Source organism: Trematomus bernacchii, unplaced genomic scaffold (genome assembly GCF_902827165.1).
Source record: "Trematomus bernacchii unplaced genomic scaffold, fTreBer1.1, whole genome shotgun sequence".
Lineage (NCBI taxonomy): Eukaryota > Metazoa > Chordata > Actinopteri > Perciformes > Nototheniidae > Trematomus > Trematomus bernacchii.
Window position 1 is genome coordinate 1,068,455 of NW_022987573.1, and position 22,978 is coordinate 1,091,432.

Genomic DNA, 22,978 nt, shown 5'->3' on the forward strand with positions numbered 1-22,978 from the left:
TGTACGTGTTAACATACAGTGCTTTCATTGGTGAAAAGCAAATTTACTCAAGTACTGTACTTCAGAAAATATTGTACTTTTTATTCCACTTCATTTCTCTGAACACTACAGTTAGTAGTTAAGCTATTTGTCAGACAATTAATATATACATTATCTTTTGCACTAAACTATCTAACTTAATGTAAGTAATTAAAAACTAGACACACATCCAATCTACAACTCTTAAATGCTGTATTCCAATTGAGGAAACCATACTGACATCTGATAACATGTAAAAGATAATAGAGCCATAACCAGGGCTATTTTCTGCAACGTTTCTTTTTTAAACTTTTAAACTTTTTAAATATTTTGCTGGTATATATCAAAACAATTTAGTTGTATTCTGGCTACTGCAAGTTCACTTAACAGGTAGTATTTGCATGTTGTTTTATTGGTACATTAACAAATGTAAAGGTTCTGAGTACTTCTTTCACCTTTGAGTATTTGGCTACATTAATTGATTTAAATTCTTCCCTTGCATCATTACTTAGCTATTTCTAGCTGTTTATGAAACTGCTTCCCAAATCTCTCTATAGTCCATTACAAGCATTCAAAAAGGTTTGCCCCCTCATAACTTCCCCTATAACGTACAAAGTGTAATGAGAAAAATCCATCATGTGTGAAGGGGAGAGGTCAGGGTGTTGGAATTACCCCAGACTTTTTACCAAAAACCGTCCTGCATGTAGAACATCACATGGCTCAGAGAGGTGTTTTCCAGCCAAACAGTGTCAAACTGTAAATGTCAGTGTTGTTTTTTTATACTGTGACTGACTGGTGTTTTCTTGTTTGTGCCACAAGAGGGGGTAAGTTACAGTAAGCCTGGGGTCTTTACTGAGCCCTATGGCAACAGACGCACAAACCAGAAGCCCCATGAACCACACGAGACTCATGACAACCCCCTGCTCACATCTTAGCCCACAATATAATAATAATGATACTAATAATAATACTAATAATAATAATAATGATAATACTAATAATAAAGCTGTAGATTATTATGAGTAGTCATCTTAGTATTATTATGTCGTGTTTTATTACATGACATAATTTGCCTGAGGGAGTCTTATAGGAGTGGGACTCGCCTTAGATCAGATGGATACTCGCGGTGTGTGTGTTCACGTTGTCTCATTTCCTGACTCTGCCAGAGAGAGAGAGCAGAGGGGAGATACGGGGACACAGAGAGAGAGAGAGAAGAGAGAGAGAGAGAGTGAGAGTAGTAGATAAAGCAGGAGAGAGAGAAGAGAGAGAGAGAGAGGAGAGAGTACGTAGAGAGGAGGAGTGAGATTAGATGTGTTAGCGGGGAGGAGTGAGATAAGAGAGACGGGGGGCTGAGAGCAGGAGAAGAAAGAGACATAGAAATGGCACCAGAGGAGAAGGAGGAGGAGGGGGAGGCTCCTGATACCAAGAACACGGAAAAGCAGGGGAGGGAAAGGAGATAAGAGGAAAAAAAGGTGGCTGGGTGGAGGAAGAAGCTAGCGGGGAGTGTGGAGAACAGGGGGAATAACATTTAAAGAAAGCATACAGGGAGAGGAAGGACAGTACCTAGTGCTTTGGACATCCCCTCCTTTCTTTCTCCCAGGCTGTCCACACCCAGATTGGACTCCGAAGGACCGACACCCGCGTCCACCCCAACCCCATGGGGTAACAGGTATGTCTGACTTCCTTATATCAGTAGTAGCTCCCTTTTTTACCAGCACTGAGCCCCGATCCTCTGCTAACAGGTTTCATTGAGACGGTGGCGGGTATAGCAGGATTTCCATGCGTTTATATCATGTCAACAATTAGTTTAGTGCCTCGGAGCCATCGCGTCTACAGCTGATAGTTGGTAGGCGCACAGGTTGGAGACATGACACAATGAAACTCCTCGAAATCGTTGCGCTGTTACAGTTGGCCGTCGGAAAAGCTACTGTATATGAAGGCCTGTCTTTATGTTTCCGCTGATTTCTTTTATTCCAGTCCATTGGCATCATGTTAGCCACGGCATGAGTGTATTTCTGACAGCTAAATAGCCGGGCGAGTGAGCAGGCGACAGTCTCAAAGTACGCCTACCTGTTCCATACGTGATCGCCAGCTGTCTGTTGCGCGTGTTGATATTTGGAGACGCTGTCAGTCGTTGATTCGCACATTGTACATTTCACACACTATCAGAGAACACAGGCAGGTGATTTTCAATGGAAAAACGCTATTGATGATTACTTTAATTTGTCTGGACTTGTGTTTATGTTGGCAAACTGCTCTAAAATGTAAATTAAAAGACATGCAATTAACTAAATGGATAACCCAGTTGCGCAAATATTATTTAAATACATTTCATACACCTGCACACATGTATTCTTTGTACTTTTAAGAAATATCCCGCACGCTTAGATATACAGTAATATGCAACACTTGCAGACACATACGTGATCCTCTGTTTGGTTTTCTGTCAGCTGATCGAGTTGAATGAAAACAGCCGATCCTGGGGAAATTAGCAAAGTTTTGAACAGCGTGACAACCTATCGCCTACATCGGCTGCGGGGGGAATTGTCGTGCACAGATACCATGATGACACACAAAATAAAGGGTGATGCTCCGTGCAGCCGTCTGGAGGGGATTCAAAATGAAAGCGCTCGGAGGCTGGAAGACAAGGGCTTAAACCCTCCTCCTTCTCCCCTCGATTAACCTCCAAAACGGGGGATTTCTCCAGCTGGAAATTTCTGCTGCGTCAACACCCAGTCCCAGAGTATCAGACAAGACAAGATGAGGGGGGATTTTGTTTGCAGATGGTGCTGCCTGTTGGTGTATTTTTTTCTAATTGTTGAGTTACCGCTGATAATTATCTGATCCGTGTGGAGAGTTAAAGTGTGGCGTCAAGTGTTTGTTGGCGACTGGAGCTGAAAGCGTCTCTCCCTCGCTGCTTCCCTGTCTGTCTCCTGCTCTGTGTGTGTCTGCTGCCTGTGTCTGCCCTCTCAAACCGGTCAGTTCCGTCTTCCTCCATTTTCTACCTTGCTTACCGTGTGAGAAAGGGGAACAGCCCCACTTAATTCACGCTCTGTATGTGTAAACAGTGAGTCGTGCTCCTCCAGCGCTGCCTGCTGCCAGGTGAGTCTCCAACAAAACAATCTGTCAAAGTAACACAGAGCTCAGCTAATCATCCTCTCTGCACTAGGGTTTCCCAACTTTTTAAATAAAACCAGCTTAGATTGACCCACAGATTCCTTTTTTATTGTTTACTTTAATTATTACACTTGTTGGGAAATGCAAAGCGTTGTTGTTGAGTAGATAATAGTACATGTACATCCACTGAAAACACACTAAGAAACTCAGTCGTTCTAGGCTGCTAACTTTAGGCAAATTATACCACTACACATTTAGTAGGAGATCCTCTGCCTCTCCAGAATAGTCTCTGTGTTTTTATTTTATTCTAGTTTGAGGAACTTAAAAGTGCCAGCCAGCCATGTTTTACTTTGCTTTTAAGTTCACACTCTCAGTTTGAGTTGAAACAGCACAGGCAGTTAGATCCAAGCATTTTACTCTGTTTGACAGTGGCTAACTGGATCTGTGGGATTAAGAGACAATCTAGTGATTTTTTCCAAATTGTCTTAAGCCTCACTGGATTTGTCTGCTTGTTTTGTCCTCCCTGCTGTGGAGTTAAGGGTTGGTGCTTGATATGTTAAACCCTCCAAAGTCTTTATTCAGTAATTCAATTACTGTAAGCTCGTGTTGCATGCATGTTCATCCGTGCTCATTTTGTAACTATCGAACAGAAGGTAGCTTATCTTTTGTTTTAAATCTTGACAATCCTCAATTATAATGGCATTGCCACACCTTGGCATCTAGGCTCGGAACATCTCCCAGAATGCTTTGTGTCTGTGTGTTTGCCCCCTGCTCAACCACTGAGGTTTCTTCCCCCGAGGTAGATCTGTGTAGTGTTTCCATTACAAGAGCTGTGGACATCAGTGTGTGCATGTGTGTATCTTTGTGTGTGTCTGCACCTTCTCCATCTGTGTGTTCCACGGGGAAAATATAATACAGACCAAGACAGCAGCTACAAGGATGAGTGGAGGAGTAGTGTAGGCGAGATCGGCCGAAAGATGGAAAAAATATTAGCTGCTCGTGTGCTTGTGGGATTGCAAAGGAGGATTTGAAGCACTTTCCCTCTTGTGTTATCTCTCATGAATGGACCTTTTTAAAGTTGATTAAACATTATAGGTGAGTTGAATCTATATTTTTTAGGTTTTTCTTGGTTTAAAGCTGATGTGCTGTTTGTTGAAAGTGGCGTTGTCATTCTCTTGGATTTTTGTGGTAAACGTTGAGGGTGTGTCAGGGTGTGAAAAGAGGGTGAGAATATGAGACGAGGGGCTTGGTTTGGGTGGGAGTCAGGTTTGGAGCTTGCGACACTTGCCTCTTCACTGTTTGCGTGTGTGTAAGCCTGCTGGTATGTAGGTGGTACTCCTGAACTGTGTGGTAGCAGGTTAGTCTGTTTAAGTTACGCAAACCCTGAGGATAGTGTGCTACCCCCTCACAAGAGTAAATGTTTTTATAGACAACCTGACAATAAACTGAGCAGTAAGTTTAAATCTGGTGTACATTCCCTAGATATATAGACAAAAAGAGGGCAAATGATCCCTAAGCACTCATTTGTTCCCTGTTAGCCACCTTGTACTCCATTCATCTCTCTGTCTCTATCTCTCTCTGCCAGTTTTCTCTTCCTGATCCCCCCTCGGAGCTCACTTGTTAATGGGAACACCTGTTTGGCTAACACACTGCAAAATGAACCATTTACACTTGCGTGTACACATCGTACATGACACGCCAAGGCTCTCCTGAGTTTTCTGACAACTCTGTCTTCCATTTGTCACACTGTGAATATTATCATTCTCACATCTGATTTGGAGTCAAGACAGTTTTGCAAACATTAACCCCCGTATCCAAAGCAGCTCCCTCCCCCCATCCCCTAATAACTCCCAAGGCTTTTAGCTTAACTGCCTCTATAGCTCATTGTGCAGTGCTGAATACAGGTGTTCCTAATCCCTGTGGGGTTACACGAATGCTGTGGGGGGTGGTTGTGTGGGAGAGTTTGTGTGTAACAGCTGTCTTCCCTATCCACCTATCTGACAAGCTCATCCTCCCCCCCCAACAGATAGAACAGGTGAGTTTAAGATATTCCCACCTCAAAATACACACACGCGCTCACCACACAGAAATACTCTCCAAAAAAAAAATTGTATTTTTAATGTAGGTGTTAATATTTGTGTGTGTGTGGTGTGTGTGTGTGTGTGTGTGTGTGTGTGTGTGTGTGTGTGTGTGTGTGTGTGTGTGTGTGTGTAATGTGTGTGTTGTGTGTGTGTGTGATGTGTGTGTGTGTGTGTGCTGTGTGCATGTGTGTGTGTGTGATGTGTGTGTGTGTGTGTGTGTGTGTGTGTGTTGTGTGTGGTGTGTGTGTGTCGTGTGTGTGTGTGTGTGTGTGTGTGTGTGATGTCGTGTGATGTGTGTGTGTGTGTGTGTGTGTGTGGTGTGTGTGTGTGTGGGTGTGTGTGTGTGGTGTGCTGTGTGTGTGTGTGTGTGTGTGATGTGTGTGTGTGTGTGTGGGTGTGTGTGTGTGTGTGTGTGTGTGTGTGTGCTGTGTAGTGTGTGTGTGGTGTGTGTGTGTGTGTGTGTGTGTGTGTGTGTGTGTGTGTGTGTGTGTGTGTGGCAGAATGTCAATGAAAGCAATAAGCTCTCTTGTTCTTTCCTTTTGTTCTTTTGTCTATGAATTTTAAATTAGGAGGTAATTCTCAGCTTTACCTCTAATTTGTATAATCTACAAGCAAGAATTGAAAGTCCAGAAGCGTATTTATAATTTGATTGTTGCTAAAAAATAAATGCAAAGAGGGTATTTGTTCAGTGAAAACGACAGGTTGTCAGAATCTTTCTTAGGAGTTGTTGATATTGCAAAACACCTTTTTGGATCACACATTCCTGAGAAAAGAGAATATGTTTTTTTCAGTTTGTGTTTTTATCAGGGTGTGTGATTCTTTTATTTAGGAATGCAGAGCATATCAACTCACTCCAACCAGAGCCTCGTGATCACACAATGCTTATCAGCGTCATGAGTTTTTTTTCTGGAATTTACAACATTTTCTAACAGCAGTTACCAATTGCATCAATGTCCAGCGTCGGTCCAGCCTTGAAATAGAATCCTCTTTATGTGTACTCCTAATTGTTGCTTTCATTTGCTGTGGATTTTCACTTTTTCAGATGCTGTCATAACAAATATTGCAGCAATTAAAGTGAGGATGGCAGTCATTTCACACGTCAGGTTAATGCATTTCAATTAGCATTCATTTTAAACGATAGAAATAGTATATATTATCTTCAGACTATATTTTTTGCAAAGAATAATTAGCATTAATGTGACTTTCTTATAGTGGTATGTATAATGCTTTGAATTTTTAAATACCCCCAAACTAAAACTCACCTTATGTTTAAAGATATCCTGAATGAAACTTGTCAAATGTTTATAATATATACAACGTTATGTTTGAAATCTAAAAAAAAGTGTTTTCTCACTGTTCACAACTCTTTGAAAGATCACATTGACCTGCATGACAGTGATTCTAATTTCCTCATTATAAACCGCTGATATGACTCCACTAATGAGCTGACACGGGACCGGTTATTGTTTTCATGATTTTCATTCTTTCACCAGAAACTGACAAAAGATGTTGTCTTCCTTTACAGGCTTTCCAACTTACCCTAAATTATTTAACTACTTTTGAAAATCTTACACTTTTTTTTGTCACTTTATATATCTCAGATGTGCAGGCTGGGCATCGTATTGCAGTATAATTATCTAGCTGAGCAGGACTGGTAAACAAGGGGGAAATAACTGTCTACACACACACAGAGACAAAGATACACACACAAAGTATCTACCAAATATTTAGTCATATCAGCTATACACTTTGCAGAAGGATCACTATATTTTTAGACCCATTTCATAAGCTCATAATGAAATGAAGGTTTTGGTTGGAAAAAAATGTCTTTGCAGTGTACAGACAGCTGAAAGCCTTGTATTTGAATGCGGTTGTTAGTTGTTTTTTTCCGAGTGAAAGAGTTTGTCTTTTATACACACAGTGTGAGTATTTGATGAGAAATTGAGCGGCTTTGAGCAAATACATCTTTAGAAACAGTCAGCCTCGGGCTGTGGCTGGTGAGAGATTTCCATATCAAAGCTCAGGTGAGAGAGGGAGACAAGGGAGGCAGAGAGAGGAAGGAAAAGAGGGAACGTTAAGGGGAGAAAATGGGGGGGGGAGGGAGGGGGGGGGGGGGGGGGTGATGAAACAGACATCCACTCCGTAAGAGTTCTAGCCCTTGTTATTCTGTCGCTTTTTTGTGCAGCACAGTTTAGTCTGTGTGTGTCGGTGCTGTCTGTCTCAATCTAAACTCCTGCGTTAAAAAAACAACCAGAGGGAAGGTTGGAAAGACTCAAATACGAACCAACACCTTTCTGTACTCCAAACCACACAAAAACTGTCTCCATAACCTTCTGTTGACTCGAGCTGACCGCAGAAACAGTGTGTGGAGAAGAAAATGGTTTTCTCCCACCGATACTGCCTAACATCTGACCTGTGAGCTTCTGCCAATATTTGGATCCCTGTTTAATATTATTACCAAAGCATAAAACCATCATTTTCCCTGGAAATATTTATCTTCTTTAGCTATAAGCATCAGACCTGACCTCCATGGAATTGATGGCGACACTCTAATTAATGGATAGAGTTTTCATTTGGCGCTTTCAAACGCGTGTGTGCCTCTGTGTGTGTTTCTGATGAACATTATTCTGCTTTGTAGAGTTTTGTAATCCAGCCATGGACTCTGGCTAGAGTGCTAAAGTGCTGCTAACAAGGCCTGTTTAACATTCTCTCCCCTGCTCAACATACAATTATTCCACTTCGCTGCCATTAACATGTACAGTAGGACTGGGCTTTTAATTGGCCTGATATGACTAATGCCAGATCAACTTGGATTTGCTAATTAGTTTTTGCTTTAAAAGTGCCATCAGGACATGAAATATTCATTGATGTGAGGTGGAGCGAGGACTGTGGGTGGTATTAGTGGGATATTAGTGGTATAGGCAGGCTGTTCCAATGTGCTGGGAGAAGAAGATTGAACCTTCATTGGCCTGTTGTGGTCGGTTATTCATACTTTGGGTGAGGTGTTAGTTTTTCGTCATAATTTCAGACACCCACACAAAGACACACGCACACATTCATCCAGCGTACGCACACACCACCTCCATTCTCCGCCTCACAAGGCCACCTCTTCTTCTTCTCCAGCCCCCACCTCCTCTCTGTCTCTCCTGATCTCACCTCCCCCTCTGCCCTCCTCCCCCTTCCCATTATTTCAACTCTTTGTTTATTTCTTGCCTCCTCATCTCACATTCTTTTATTTTCTCCTCACCTTTTCCGTCCTCCTCCTCTCCCTGCTATTCTTCCTCATCCACCTTCTCCTTTTCCTTTTCCCTCCCACTCCTTAATCTCCAAACTCTCCTCCTCCTCCTCCTCTCCTCCTCCACCCCCTCCTCTGCTGTAAGTGGGCCAGGTGCCTCCTGTGGCCTCCCCTACTCCATTTCTCATTTTTACCCTTCCTCTACTCCCTTTCTCATTTCTACCCTCTCCCTGTTCTCTTTCTCATTTGTATCCTTCCCCCTGACCCTAGCTCATATTTATACATCCCCTTAATCCAACCGTTAGCAACCGTTAGCAGCCATTGAACGTGTTTTCCAGTTTTCTGCTGAAACAGAAACAATTGTTGTTAAGATAACTTTTTGCTTTTAGGTTCGAATGTGAGAAGAACTTGGATTATTTGTATTCTTTTTTCTGCACTGAAAAAGTGTGACTTTATAATCAGTGATTAAAATGGAGGGTTATCATTGTTTCTGGACACTTCATCATGAGCTCCCCTAAGTCAGTTCCCTTTTATCAACAATAGAGGTGAAGCCAATCCAAATGTGAACAGAAGTGAGTAGGTTCACATCCCCTTTTCAGTGGTGAGGGGCAAATTTCCCCAACGGCCTTGTTGATGTGACTTCCAATGTTGCATCTGCACATACATCACCGATGCATACACACATCCTCATTGTTACTGTCTTTGTGTTCTCTTGTCGCCCTGTGAATGCACACGGTGAGCTGGCAATGTGCTTTTCACCTCATCTCGTCCTGTCTATTTTATTTTTTCCCCACTCTTCCTCCTTTCATCCATTGTCATTCTGTCTGCCTTTGTCTCTGGCTGGCTCTATCTCTTGTCCTCTTCTTTTTTTTACTCACCCCGCACCCCTTCCTCTCTCCCTCCTGTCTTCTGTGCCACCCCCCTTCTCTCGTTTGTTTTCGTGTGCGCGCTGGTGTGTCACGAAGGGGGTGGCGGTTGATTGTCGGTGGTTGGTGGTTTGGATGGACACCTGATACTGGCACTGCCTCACGATGTGGGAATGTGTGACTTCTTCAAAACTAGGTTTCCAAGGTGGGTGTTGTCCTTAGCGATGGTGAGCAAGAGCATGGGAGTTTGCACAGTGGACCTATTGTCTATACCTCTCTCTCTCTCTTTGTTTCCCTTAAGTCTGGTACTGTACTTAAATGTAGAGTTCTTTCCATGTCTGTCGTTGGGGAAAAGAAGCAAAAGCCTGCGAGCCATTGCTTTTCATGTTAGCCAACAGGTGACAGTCACACGTCAAACCACATTGGAGCAGACGTGGATAGACTGACGGATAAGAAGGAGGTAGAAAGGATGACAGGAGAGGACAGGACAGAAAAGAGGATCCAGGTGAGGCATTTGTCTGGTCGTTCTTCGTCAATCACAGTGGACGTGGTGTAGCCTCAAGCCACACCATGCAAAAGTCCATAGAAGCGTTCCATCAATTACACTTAAACAAAGGAAACTCTCCCTGAAACTTTACTTGAAATCTGCTGTTTGTTTTCCATCAGTTTCCTTGCTGCTATTCCTCCCTGAAGAGCCAAACACGGCACAAACAAGGAAGACAAAGAACTTCAATGATTTTGCGTCTTCACTGATCACTATTAGAATTTACTCAGCACAATACCGCAAGCCGGTCTGTGTTGGAACTGTTAAAAAGATTGCTGAAGGGGCAGACCCTCAGTATCGATGCTACGTATTGATGAACGTCTGTGGTGATACACTGTGCGGCATATTGAACTCTTAAGTCTCGCAGACAAAATTAAGTGTCCTCCATGTTCTCCAGTAGTCCAGTTAGCAATGCTACAGTAGAGGAGAAGCCCACTGAGGCTCTGCAACCATCGATCTCGAGCTACACTGACGCCCCATCTGTCGTCCATTCTTCTTTTGTTTTCTTCATCACTACTTTTCCTATATTGCTTTCTTATTTGTTCCCCATCTCTCTTCACTTTTCCTTTCCCTCTTGCATCTCCCGTCTCCCACCCTCCTTCTTACCCTTCACTGTCTCTTTTCTGACTCCAAAATGTGAGTCTCTATATTTAGATGCTCCTCTCCTCTCCCCTTGATTTCTCTCCCTTTATCTCACCTCCTTTTTTTCCACTGTTGAAGGACAGATTCTCTAAAGCGCTCCAAGATTCATCAGTGTTGTATAGAAGCTGCTTTTTGATCAGCCTGATGAGTGACAACACAGCCTCAGGCGATTATATACAAATGTGTTTTTATAAACACTTCTCTATCTATATGTAAATCAATGTGCTGTTCAGTTGTTGTCCGGGAGGCTGTGGGAGCGATGGTAAGTTATAAGGGAACATTGCATGTAAAGGACTAGGTTAATAAAGTTAAATTATGTGTTTTTCTTGTTTGTGTGTGCTCAGGAGTGTTTGTGAATGAGATTAGCCGGGAGTGAAGTCTCTTTTAATATTTGCTCAGAGGGGATGGAGGGTGTGCCTGTTGTCCTTGTGAGTACACGCGTAAGACGCAGATTCTTTGCGTGAGCTCATTGTAAGCTGCGGCCCAGTGTGGATTTGAGAAAGATTCCTCTGTTTGCCGTCTGACAGAGCTACAGTCACACCACGTAACTCTTACACACACAGACACACTCTCTGGACACCCGCCTCGGCAACAGATAGCTACCGGCCACCAGCAATGAGTCACCATCATTCAGTCATTCACTTGCACATTGAAAAACCACACATTTGAACAAACAACAATTAGCTTTAAGTTCACAGACATGTATTCCTTTAGGGCTGGTAGTGTTGTACCATATGTTCACTCTTGACATTTTCTTCCTGATGGTAGCTTTTTGTTTCATTTCCTTTATACTGATCATCAATTGTTCTACAATATATGTGTGTGTGTGTGTTATAGTGTGAGACCTTTGTAGCTGGTGGCTCTAACAGCTCGGGAACAAGCCGCCTGGGTTCTGTGAGCTACAGTCATGTACAGTCGTGTCTAGCTCGGTCGTGACAGCTTCCTTTTTCGCTGTGACAGGTTTTGTTTTAAGACCTATGAAAGGGTCTGGACAACAAGATGCAGACAGACACACACACACACACACACACACACACACACACACACACACACACACACACACACACACTCACTTTGAAAGGCTCGTTGGCAGAGATCAGGGTTGGTGGTAAATGGAAGTTGCGAGCAGCTCTATAGACCTATACTGTCATCATCACTTTAGCCACAAAGCTATGTGGTTGTTTCTTTCAAACTAAACTGAGATTAAATGGAAAAAAAGAAATGAAACTGGAAGACAAAAAGCAATTGTAAGTTGTGAGTAAGATGCAGTAGGGGTAAATTAAAAGAAAATTCTGTTGATTAATTTTTGTAGTTTATCAACGAGTGGTCACATGATCACACAGAGTGGAAATCAAAAGTAGGCTCACCTAAAGGTCATCAAAATGTGAATTATAGCGTTGTTTTGAAAAACTCAATTGCACTCCAATTACTGGGCTGATATATGTAAGGGTTTGGTTGTTTAGTTCCAGTCATGGGATGTCTTCAGCTTGCTTTGATATTTTTGATAAAATAGGCTTCCAATTTTCCACCTATTTTGAGAAAGCCCTTTTCCATTCTAACATGTCAAAGAAATGTTTTTTTCAAGTTTGGAGAACTTTACTGGCCTTCACACTAAATCCCATCGAACACTTCTGGTATGAACAGGAACACTGACTGCGAGCCAACATCCCTGCAGCCAGGTTTTAAAATGTTGTGGAAAACCTTTCTAGAAGAGTGGAGCCTCTAGCAGCTGAATAATAATGCCCTTGGTTCCCAGATGAGATTTTCAACTATTACAAATGGCTATAATGTTCGGGTGTTGCATGCTTTCGTGTGTATGAACAGCACAGAATTGAACTAGAAAATCAGGCTGCTCTGTCTGTCATCTATTGAATGTTCACAGAAATAGTATTAACACGTGTCTTCCTTTTCCCTTTCAAACAACTACACTGATATAAATCAAGGCTTCTTTTTAGCCTGTTTGTCAGACTGATCATCTTTAATTGCCAAGTATGACTGAAAATTAAATTTTATGTTAATATTTTCCTCAGGTTTAAAAAATAATAATATTGGCTTTGGTTTAAAAACACGAAAAGTATTGATTCGTTTTTTCACTACTAACTCTGGGGGAGGAAAGCAAAAGAAAAATACATGATTTATTTATGACCAAAAAACCACAAAAAGTTCCCAGAAGTCAGAAACTGACAATGTCCCCCCTCAATACTCCCCCTCCCCTGAAGTCCCTTGGGATATCAGAGGTTGTAGATGAGAACATCATAAGTCTGATGCAGTGATGAAACTGGGTTTTATACCAAGATACCCCAACATTGAAGCTCCGAGCTGCAACACCACAGACACTCCCTGCAGGTTATTTCACTTCCCTGTTCCACACTGATAGGTTTTTCAAAGAAGTAGCCCCTTCCTGTCTTTGAATTATACCTAAACCTAAATCATTATTTGACTAGACTAGAGTACAGTATTGCAATTTCTTATTAAGTCTGTTTGGTGATTAATGATAGAGCTGATAGAAACAACTCCAAACAAATATCCTGTTCAACTATGATCTTTTTATCTTAAAGTTTACTAGATAAATTGACGTTTTTTTGACATTTAAATGACTCCTAACACAGCTCAGTTCATCAGAGCTCCACCCGTGTTTGCATAGGTGGAGAATCCTGGCTACCCTCTATGTTAAAGGCAACACATATCAAACAAAAGACTCACTGTTTAGCTATCTGTTCCCGTGCCTTCACCTCTCCTCTCCTCTCCTCCCCTATTTCTGACTTTCACATCCTTCTTATTCTCCCATCCTTTCCTTGTTCCACTCCTTTATTTCCGGCTCTCACTCCTGTTTCTCCCTCCCTCCTGTACAGCCCTCTTTTTCTTGCATCTCCGTTGTCTTACAGTCCTCCTCATCCGCCCCTCTCCCACTCTCCCCCTCCTTTCATTTTGGGTTCTCCAACAGTGGTAATGAGATGTTTCATTATTTGCATTTCACAGCTTTTAATAGAGAGAATTTAGGCTAAGCCCCGGGTCGTCAGTCAGGGAGTTACCATGGGAGACATAGCAGGCTTAGGGGCCTAGAGAGAAAGATAGCCCAGAAACTACACACACATACAGACACACACACATGCACAACTGTAAAGAAGGGAGACATAGAAAAAGGACAAACAGAGATAGGTAGGGCTGATATGACTTATCTCACTCGTTTTGAATATGAATGTCAACTAGCTAAAGCTTAAAGGTTTGTTGAGTAACTCAAGGTGAAGTTAGTCAGGTCAAAGGACTTCTTAGAGTCACTTCTTAGAGTCACACTTCGTTTCAGGTCACTCTAGGATGATCCCTGTCCGTCCTTACTATGCCTGGATTTCCATAAGATGACACCAGGCTTAACACCTGCGTGGCTAAAGGTAATGGGACCAGGTGTCGGAGACAGCCCGGAGCTGCGGAAGTGTCCTAAGGGTCCTAAGCCGGACGGGAGGCTTAAAGAGGCAGGTACACTGAATGTGAACATGCGCAAAAAAAGCACGAGGTCTTCAGGTGTAGAGGTGGAGGGTCCAGGTATTGTTTAAGGGCGGTGTGTGTCGGAGGGGACTGAGTTGTAAGAGAGCGATGGACGGAGGGAGTAGCGCTAAGTCTCCCTAAGCCTCCTGGATCCTCTTTGGTCCCTCTCCACATGACATGGCTATCCTTCTATGAGTCAATCTCTTCCTCCACCTTGACTTTTTGGGCGCCGGCCAAAGAAACAGAGAGCGGACGGAGAAAGGGAGAGCAAGATAGAGGTGCAAAATGTGGCGTGATGGGGAAGGTGGAGAGAATAAAGGTGGACAGATGGAGGGTGTGGGATAAAAGAAACATGAAAACTGAAGACAGGAACACATGCAGGGAGGTCTAAAGAAGACGAAACGAGAGGCAAACATGAACAGAACTGTATTTCCAACAGAAAATAAAGGGCGCTAAGAATGAGGCATTCACAGCTAATGGCTTTGATGTATTCGTTTTTTCTAATTGCAGCTTGCATGCCTGCGTGTGAGTGTGCGTGTGTGTGTTATTTCTGTCCGTGCCTGCCTTGTTGATGGGCTGCCACCCTGGCTTGTCCCGGAAGGCTGCCAGCTCCGTCGGATTGGGGATTAACCCCGGGATAATGGCCTTGATGCCCAGTTGAGTGGAAGCAAAGCTGTTTAAAAAATATTGGCTGCCTGAGTCATTCTCCCCTCTCTTCCTGTCTCCCCATCTTCCTATCTTCAGTTGATCTTTTCTGCATTTCTCTTTTCTCTCTGTTTTTCACTGTTCTTTATTCTTTGGCTATTTACCTTTTTCTCTTTTCATTTGCTCCCTCTATGTGTAACCTCATCCAGTGTTCGTAATGACCTTTTAATGGGCCTCGCATTTGCAAATGTTCAGCTAACATCGGTAACATTAATCACACATTCATGATTTTATTGTGGATTTGAAGAAAGTAGCAGTAAACCTTCTCAGTCTAATACAACTTTTATATTTTCTTTAAATAGAAGAACTAATAGATTTTACTCTGGGAAGTAATGGCTGTTTTGAATCATACTGTCATGTGTTCGGAGAACAGTGCCTCCATTGTCCAGCCGGATATCATTTTAATTCCCCTTATGCATGCTGTCATTTTTTTCATTTTATTGGAAAATGTTGCTTTCTTCCTGTACCTTTTTAAGAATTTTAAATGTTGTATCATATAATGTAAAAGATTCTCTTTCACATCTTTGTTCTTGAGGCTAAAGTCATTTTTTCACTTTTGTTTTTTTAACGCTTTACACATAAACCCTTTTGTGCAGACCTGACAACTTCTTTTCAGAAACGGCCCACCATGATATGGTCGTGTTCTGGTGCAAGTCTGCATTAATCAAATCAAATCAAGTTTTATTTATATAGCATATTTTTAAAACGATTTTTGGTCGAGCTAAAGTGCTGTACATTTAATAATGACCTTACAGTAAGGACACTTTACAGCAAATATAACAGCAGAGTTTGTACTCGTAGAAACGTGTTGCTTTTTTTGTAACTGAGGCTGGGATAGTTGACAACATAAATGCCAATTCTTGGCTACTGAATCCTGACATGATATCCCCCTCCTCCTCCTTCTTCTTCTTCACAATTATTAATTTCTTCAATCTCAGGCCAGTTTTTACTGCATCCTCCCTGCTGATTTAAAACGACAATGCCAAGATAAAAGTAGAGATGTGAAAAGGAGGGAATTCACTGCAAATAGAGTATCTTTAAAAGTAGAAATGATATGTACTGATAGTGTGACCCAACATAAATATTGGAGATGTATTGCTGCACTGTGTCAGTATGGAGAGTTTATGAGTTAGCCGAAGTTACTTATGTGAAAATCTACCATATACGTTTCCAGCCACCTGTATACACCACTCTCTAAACTCTGTTTTGATGCAAACCAACACGTTAGGAGCGTAAAACTCCATTATGTTATGGTTGATAGCTGGTGACCATGTCTGCCTTGCATTTGGTGCTGGACAGAGCATACAGTCAGTTTAGGAAGTTTGCTGAATATAGCTTCTGCTTATAGAAATAATGCTAATGAGATGGCAGTGAGAGAGGTTCAAAGCAGTGAATTAGCTGCCTATGTATCCACAAAATGAGCTGAAAAACCTATGTGGAGCTGAGATAAATGATGTGAGATCATTATCAATTGTCTTACTAGAGCTATCACTTTTGACAGTTATATTTAAATGACCAAAAATACATGTTTGCTTTAGTAATTTTTGCATTTACAGAAACAAGTTCAGTCAGCGCATCAAATGCATCTTTTTAGATTTTCTCAGTCTGCTTTTGTCTTCATTTATTTATAGAAATTTATTTATTTATTTTACTACTGCCTCTGTGAACTCGAGTTTGACATTCTCGTCCATCCAAAGTCGTTTTATCAAATAATGAGCAGAACTGTTACATTCGTTGAGCAGAGGTTCACAATTTGAATGTAGAGTGATTAGCTGAGGGTGGCAATTTTACAAGCAGCACACCGGCCACTAAATTAAAATATGCCCTGACCAACTGGAAATCCCTTAATTTTAAATAAGTACAACTGAGAGTATATGAAACTGCTTCGATAGTGCCAACGCACATAAATAAACCTGCAGACCTTGTGCCTGCAAGAATGATAATAAGAAAGCAGACCAGTTTGCTTCGAGTTTTATTTATTAAACTATGTTGTGTTTCATATATTATCAACCTGAAGATGTTTTGTGTGTTGTAAGACCCTGATGTGGTGTGATGTATCAATACCCCATAAAATCACAGCATGAGCCTGCTGTGAAAGCTCTGAATGTGAAACACCTCGTGCAAACAAAGTATCTCTGCCTCTGATCCAAAAGGACCTTGCACACTGTCTCCCCTCGGTCCCATGCGGTCAAGGAGGCATTGAAAGTGGCTCGGAGGGACAGGCTGAATTAAGAGAAACACAAGAAGGAGGAAGCCCCATTCTCTCACTCCATCACACGTCTCTTCTCTTTAGTCGTCTGGCCGGGGCCTAAAGTGACTTTGCCTTGATGTGACCAGGACAAACCGGGTGTGATGCCGTGACGGCTCTGCTAAGCGTGTCAATGTGTGTGTTTTTTTGTTCTTGCATGTGCTTGTGTATTTAGGGGCAGGGTATATGTGTGTGTGTGTTTTATGGGGGGGATCAGGGCTCTTGATTTTGTGTGAGGGAAAGGAAGGGGGGTTAAGGAGGACAGTCACTTTTGATTTGGCTTCAGAAGGGTGACAGGGACTTGGAGCTCCGGTTGCATGCTTTACTGAAACAATCGTCTCTGACCACAAAATAAGCGCTCTCAGACTGTCAACCTGCCTGCTGATGACTTTTCCCTTGTTTTTTTTTCATGGTGAAATTTCATAGAGGGATGAAAAGCTTTTTTTCTGCTCTGTGACATCCTGAAAGCAAGCTTTAGTTTCTGTAGCCTTGGTGAGGCTGCTAATGCTTTGGATGAGACACAAATGTCTCTGCCTCTCTCTCTTTACCTGTTTGTTCGACAAGTTCATTTCATCTTACCTTCCTCTATCGTGTCAAGTGGGAATAAAACCAAGGCTGTACTCGCATGGTACAAGTATCCAGTTTTGGCCTTATTGATGGTCAAGGCTTGAGGGGTAAGATGGAGTAGGTCTCAGAGAAAATAAATAATGAACACTGGAGTGGCTTTTCTGGGTGTTTATGTGCCTATTGTAATACAAGCGTTGGGATTGGTTCATCTGGAAAAGGGGTCTTTGACTGGAGGGAATTGGAAATGCTGAAATTAAACAAGCCAATTTGGCAAGCGAAGAGTTTAGAGGTCAAAGCGCACTCCTTTAAAGTTCCTCATCTCTGCCTAACTACTGACTCAGTATGTCTCTGAGTCTGTTGAAGCAATACATCTGATGAGACCTCTCCCTCTCTTCCTCCTAGTCCTTTGCTGCTGTGCTACCCTCCACTGATCATTTGAGCATTTGAGGCACCATTTAACATGGTGTTGGTTGCAATCAGAGACCCACATTCACATCACATTCATAGTCGCACATTTGCTGAGAACGTAATACTCCTTGTCCCACATACTTGGTTGCCAAAATCCTGAATGTTTTACTGTATAAAAAGATTTTCAAATATATATTTTCTTAGTTTCCTCTAGTGTTATCTTGTCATGCAGATCTTTGTGGTTTGATTTATGATTTTGAGACCCAATACAATAGAGCTGGATCTACTTTCTCCCCCCAAAATACTGACTGAAGACTGACAGTGTGGATTATCTTGAGTAATTGGGGCACTGTTTTTCAATTAAGTGAGCAGCACACTTTTAATTGCAATCCCCTCCATTGTATTGGAGGGAAGGCAAACATCTCTGAGACAGATATCCTTTAGGTAGAAAAGGTATTGAGGTATTTCTCTCAGTGAATAAATGACTTTTTTCTGTCGTGTGTATGTGATTCTCAGTCAGAGCCAATCTTATATACCGGGACTATTCAATTTAATGTGCCAGTGGCCCTGAGAGAAGAAGAGCAAAGAGAGGAGGAGGAGGGGATCCACTGTGTCTTTAAAACCCTCGGTTTCTCTGCAAAGGTGAGAGGTGAAGATTCTCAATACCTCCATGAGGGCAATACAGAAAGAAAAGAATAACTCAAGGTTAGACTGCCAATAGATGTGAGCTGGAGGAGAAAACTCTTGCTTCAAAACTTGCCTTTCAAAACTCTGAGGGACACTGTTATTCTTCATTCTCCACACTATTTTTTATTTCCTTGACTTAAATAAATGCCAGTCAAAGTGAAAAGTTGTGAGAGAGCCGTGCATTAATACAACTGAAGACAGTTTTGGGATGTTGTTATATTTGTTTTGGAGAAAGAGAAGCTTCAGCAGTTGTCACCGTCACTCCATCCATCACTACAGCCCGTCCACTGCTGTTCATGGGAGGTGTGTTTGTCCCAGTGGACGTGGGAGACACTGTGGATTTATCTGATCTTACAAGCCATCAGGTTGAGCAGAGCTTTGCTAAACATGACCTGAAGTGTGCCGGCCCCCGAGCAAACGCTGCTGTCACCTTGGCCAACCCGAGCTGTCATCTCTCAGAATGGCCCATGAGAGCTGACAGCTGTGGCGTTCCCAAAACAAATCACTGCTGCGTTTGGTAACACTCTGCGTCCCCACGATTTAGCCCTCACCAAGACGAGAGCGGGAGCGGCGGCTGCTAATGCTCTGGCTAATGCACTGCCTGTGTGTGTGTTTGTGTGTGTTTGTGTGTTATTTTTCCCCCTCTGTGAGTGTTGGTGTTTGCAAGGACTTATGAGGTTGATTTTTGTTGTTCTGCCACTTAGTTGAATGGTTCAACACGGAGCAATGTTAAGGTCGGCTTTTTTTTCCTTCTGCTATCCTTTCTATGTGGCCTTTACTGTACCTGCATTCCTTCTATTGAGTTAGCTCACATATTACATTAGAAGTCATCTAACCTGAAGACAGCAGAACATATCAGGAAATATGAATCCAACCATATGTTAGAGATCAAGTGGGACCAAAAGCTAGTCAAATCTTTTTCGGGTGAACATTCTAATCTTGAGCTTTTATTGTAAGCTGCAAAAGAATCCTGTCAATCCTGTCAATGAATACTGAAAAGTTGTATCTTCATTCACTGACAGTTGAGCAGGTCCACAATTTGTCATTAAGGATCTTTTTCTGTGTAGTTTTCAGAAAAGAAACTTTGTGTTCACAACCCAGACTGAACTGTGAAAGATCAGAAACACCGAGGTGAAGGTTCAACAGAGACTTTCCGTCTCAACTAGACAGATGATTAAATATTCACAATTGAGAGTAGGATGAAGAAAAAAATAACAAGGAACTGAGGCTGTTTATTGATAAAGTGGTTTGTACTAAATGAGGTGTTTTTCTCCCTCTCAACTGTTTTGTGAAAGTGTCACGCTTTTTAACTGACGATTTTAATGAGCTAACCACACACACACACACACACACACACACACACACACACACACACACACATGCACACACCACACACCAATGGACCTGTCAGACACGGTTTAAACACAGAGATTTTTGACTATTTGTTACTGGGCTGTTTTTAGACATCAAACTACAGCATTTGAGATGTGGTCTCTATTGATGTCATTGTTTTTTTATGTCACAGTCATTACTGAGATATCCTTACCCTGGCACGCCTTGAAAGGAGAGGTTCAGCTAAATTTACTTATTTTTTCCCCCTTACGTGAAAATGAATCTGACATTCCAAGCAAGGGGTTTTAATATAGCTAGAGCCATCATCCATGTATATGGACTTAACAGAGAAATACCTGAATATGTTGCCAGAAAAGTGTCTTTGATGTCATTTTCCTTGTACTATATCTTTCTGCTCCTGTACACTCAAATGTCCATACACATATCACAGCTGAAGTAAACCTATTGCCTGTCTTTGTTTTGTTTCCCAGCAGACGTTTTGAGGAGAGGCTTTTGTTCAGCTAAACAGATGAACAACAGAAAGGAGGACATGGAGATCTCCTCTCACTACCGTCAGCTCCTCAGAGAGCTCAATGAGCAGAGGCAGCATGGCATCCTCTGCGACGCCTGTGTCATTGTGGAGGGAAAGATCTTCAAGGCCCACAAGAACGTCCTTCTGGCCTCCTCACGCTACTTCAAGACTCTTTACTGCCAGGTAAGGGACTGCCACACCTGGGAAGACGGGTCGAGGGAGTGTGTTAGGTCCTTGTTTTTCTCTCCGATCATTCTGTGTGTTATAAAGCAATAACAGAAGGTGCATTTACTGTATGAAAATAAACAAGACTGTTAATAATAATCTTTCTCACCCTTCAGGTTAAAAAAGGGGCAGACCCTCACCTCCAGACTACTGTCACTCACCTGGACATTGTCACTGCGACAGGCTTCAAAGCCATACTGGACTTCATGTACTCTGCGCACCTCGCCCTCACCAGTAAGAACGTGATCGAGGTCATGTCAGCCGCCAGCTACCTGCAGATGACGGACATCGTCCAGGCCTGCCACAGCTTCATCAAGGCGGCGCTGGACATCAGCATCCGCTCTGAGATGGCCGACGAACTGACCGACTTTGAGATGGGAGCTGTGGCTGCTGCCGGCATAGGTGGAGGAGGAGAAGGAGGAGGAGGAAGAGGAGGAGGAGGAGGAGTGGGTTTAGCAGGAGCAGGGGGTGGTGCAGGAGCAGGTTTAGGAGGAGGAGGAGGAGGAGGGGGAGGAGGAGGAGGTGGAGGAATCGTGGGCATGGCTTCAGAAGCCCTGGCCTCCATCATGTCTGGTCGCAGCACCTCCCCTTGGCTCGTGCGCCGCACCAGTCCGGCCAACTCTTCTGGGGACTCAGCCATCGCCAGCTGCCACGAGGGAGGCAGCACGTATGGCAAGGAGGACCAAGAACCCCCTAAGAGCCATGAGAGCCAGGAGGAAGCCTGCCACGACTCCCAGCCCGCCTGGCCACACGACTACAGGCCTGTCACCGTCAAAGAGGAACAGGTGTCCCCCGCCTCCTCCTCACATCCCCGGGACACTCCTAGAGGGGCCGCTCAGAGCCAGGGGGAGGCTGGGGCTGGAGGGGCTGCTGGAGGAGCTGGAGAGGGGTCCTGGCAACCCCTCTCAGGGTCAGGGCGCAGGAAGAACAGGAAGAACAAGGACACTGTCAGGCATATTACCCAGCAGGCTGAGAGGAACTGGGACAGAGAGCGAGACAGGGAGAGGGAACGGGACAGTAGGCCTGGGTCTCCCCTGCCCTCCATGCTGGCTGTGGCCGGATGGAACTACAACGGACAGGAAATCCCAGGTAAGGCTGACCAACCTGCTCCATACACTGTTTACTGTCTCCCTTATTTGAAAAGGTTTGACTGATATACACACAACGCACTCACATGATATGTGAGAGTAAACCATGCTTTTTCAGATCCAAATAATGTTTTTATAATGGATTTTTTGTTGGTTAGGTTATTAGTTTACTGCCACCAAAGCAGGTGGAATTGACTGTTACTGGCTCTTAAAAATGTAAGGATGGATGCAGGCCAAAAGAAAGCAGACCTGCACTTATGTCTTGGAAAACACTTTGTGGCTCTCAGTTGATGACTTTAAGGTTTAAGAGTTTCCGAGAGTTGATGCAGTTTCCTTGTTGGCCTCTACTACGTTATCTCATCAAATAATGAGTTAATGACTAGATAATACGATTGGGTGAGATAATTAAGTGAGTGTGTTGTTTCAAAACGTAACTATAGTGAAATCGTATTTGTGCTTCTCTTCCTAACACTTTCTAACCAGATGGGCAGCAGGTGCAATCAAACTTCTCCGTCGACTTTTGTTATAACAAAGTTAATCAGTGCGCAAGACACTTTACAGTACATGAACGAGGCTTTGAATCCTGAGAGGATATTGTAATGCTTGTTAGCAATCCTTACAGTTCAATGGTATAAAATGACCTCTTTTCTCCTCTGGGTTGAGATTAGCCAGGTTCTACACCTAACGTGTCAGTCCTAAGATGCTTATCTTAAATCTTGGAGGTGTGAGGTGAAGCCTTGGTCAAAGCAGACAGTTAATACAAAACACCTCTTACTGCAGTTTATGTAATACACACTCCCACATAAACAGGACAATGCATTCACAAACACACACACATTTATTTTGAGAAAGTGTCTCTTGTTCCTCAGCCTTGCAGAATTGTTGAGTGAAGTCCTTTACACCAACAACTAATGCTGAAAAACATTTGACTATGTGTGTGATTGTGGTCGCGTGTCCATGAAAGTGTATGGGTGTGTGTGTGTGTGTGTGTGTGTGTGTGTGTGTGTGTGTGTGTGTGCACATTGTGCGGGGCCCAAGGCGTCGATAGGTAGATCATTAAAAGTAAGAGAAGCTAATCCTGGGCGCATTAAGGGAGTTGGCTGTGAAATGGGCACACGAGCCAGCGAAAGAAAACAGGATAATTGAATTGACCTGGGTCACTGCACGGATTACCAGCTCCTCCTCGCCATCCGAGGCTCC

General features: G+C 43.0%; 1 protein-coding gene across 8 annotated transcripts in view; it reads left to right on the forward strand.

Annotated features, from left to right (window-relative positions):
* The first annotated feature begins 1,520 nt into the window (after positions 1-1,520).
* Positions 1,521-22,978, forward strand: part of zbtb46 (zinc finger and BTB domain containing 46) — a 55,402-nt gene continuing 33,944 nt past the window's right edge. The window contains exons 1-4 of one of the 8 annotated variants that reach the window (XM_034126523.1): positions 1,521-1,687; positions 9,709-9,822; positions 20,425-20,648; positions 20,807-21,779. In XM_034126523.1, the coding sequence (XP_033982414.1) occupies positions 20,463-20,648; positions 20,807-21,779 (1,159 nt within the window). In that variant the 5' untranslated portion in view covers positions 1,521-1,687; positions 9,709-9,822; positions 20,425-20,462. Of the gene's footprint in view, positions 1,688-2,812; positions 2,836-4,121; positions 4,231-8,596; positions 9,523-9,708; positions 9,823-20,424; positions 20,649-20,806; positions 21,780-22,978 lie in introns of those variants that run through there. The other 7 variants (XM_034126522.1, XM_034126524.1, XM_034126520.1 and 4 more) reach the window with 7 other exon arrangements.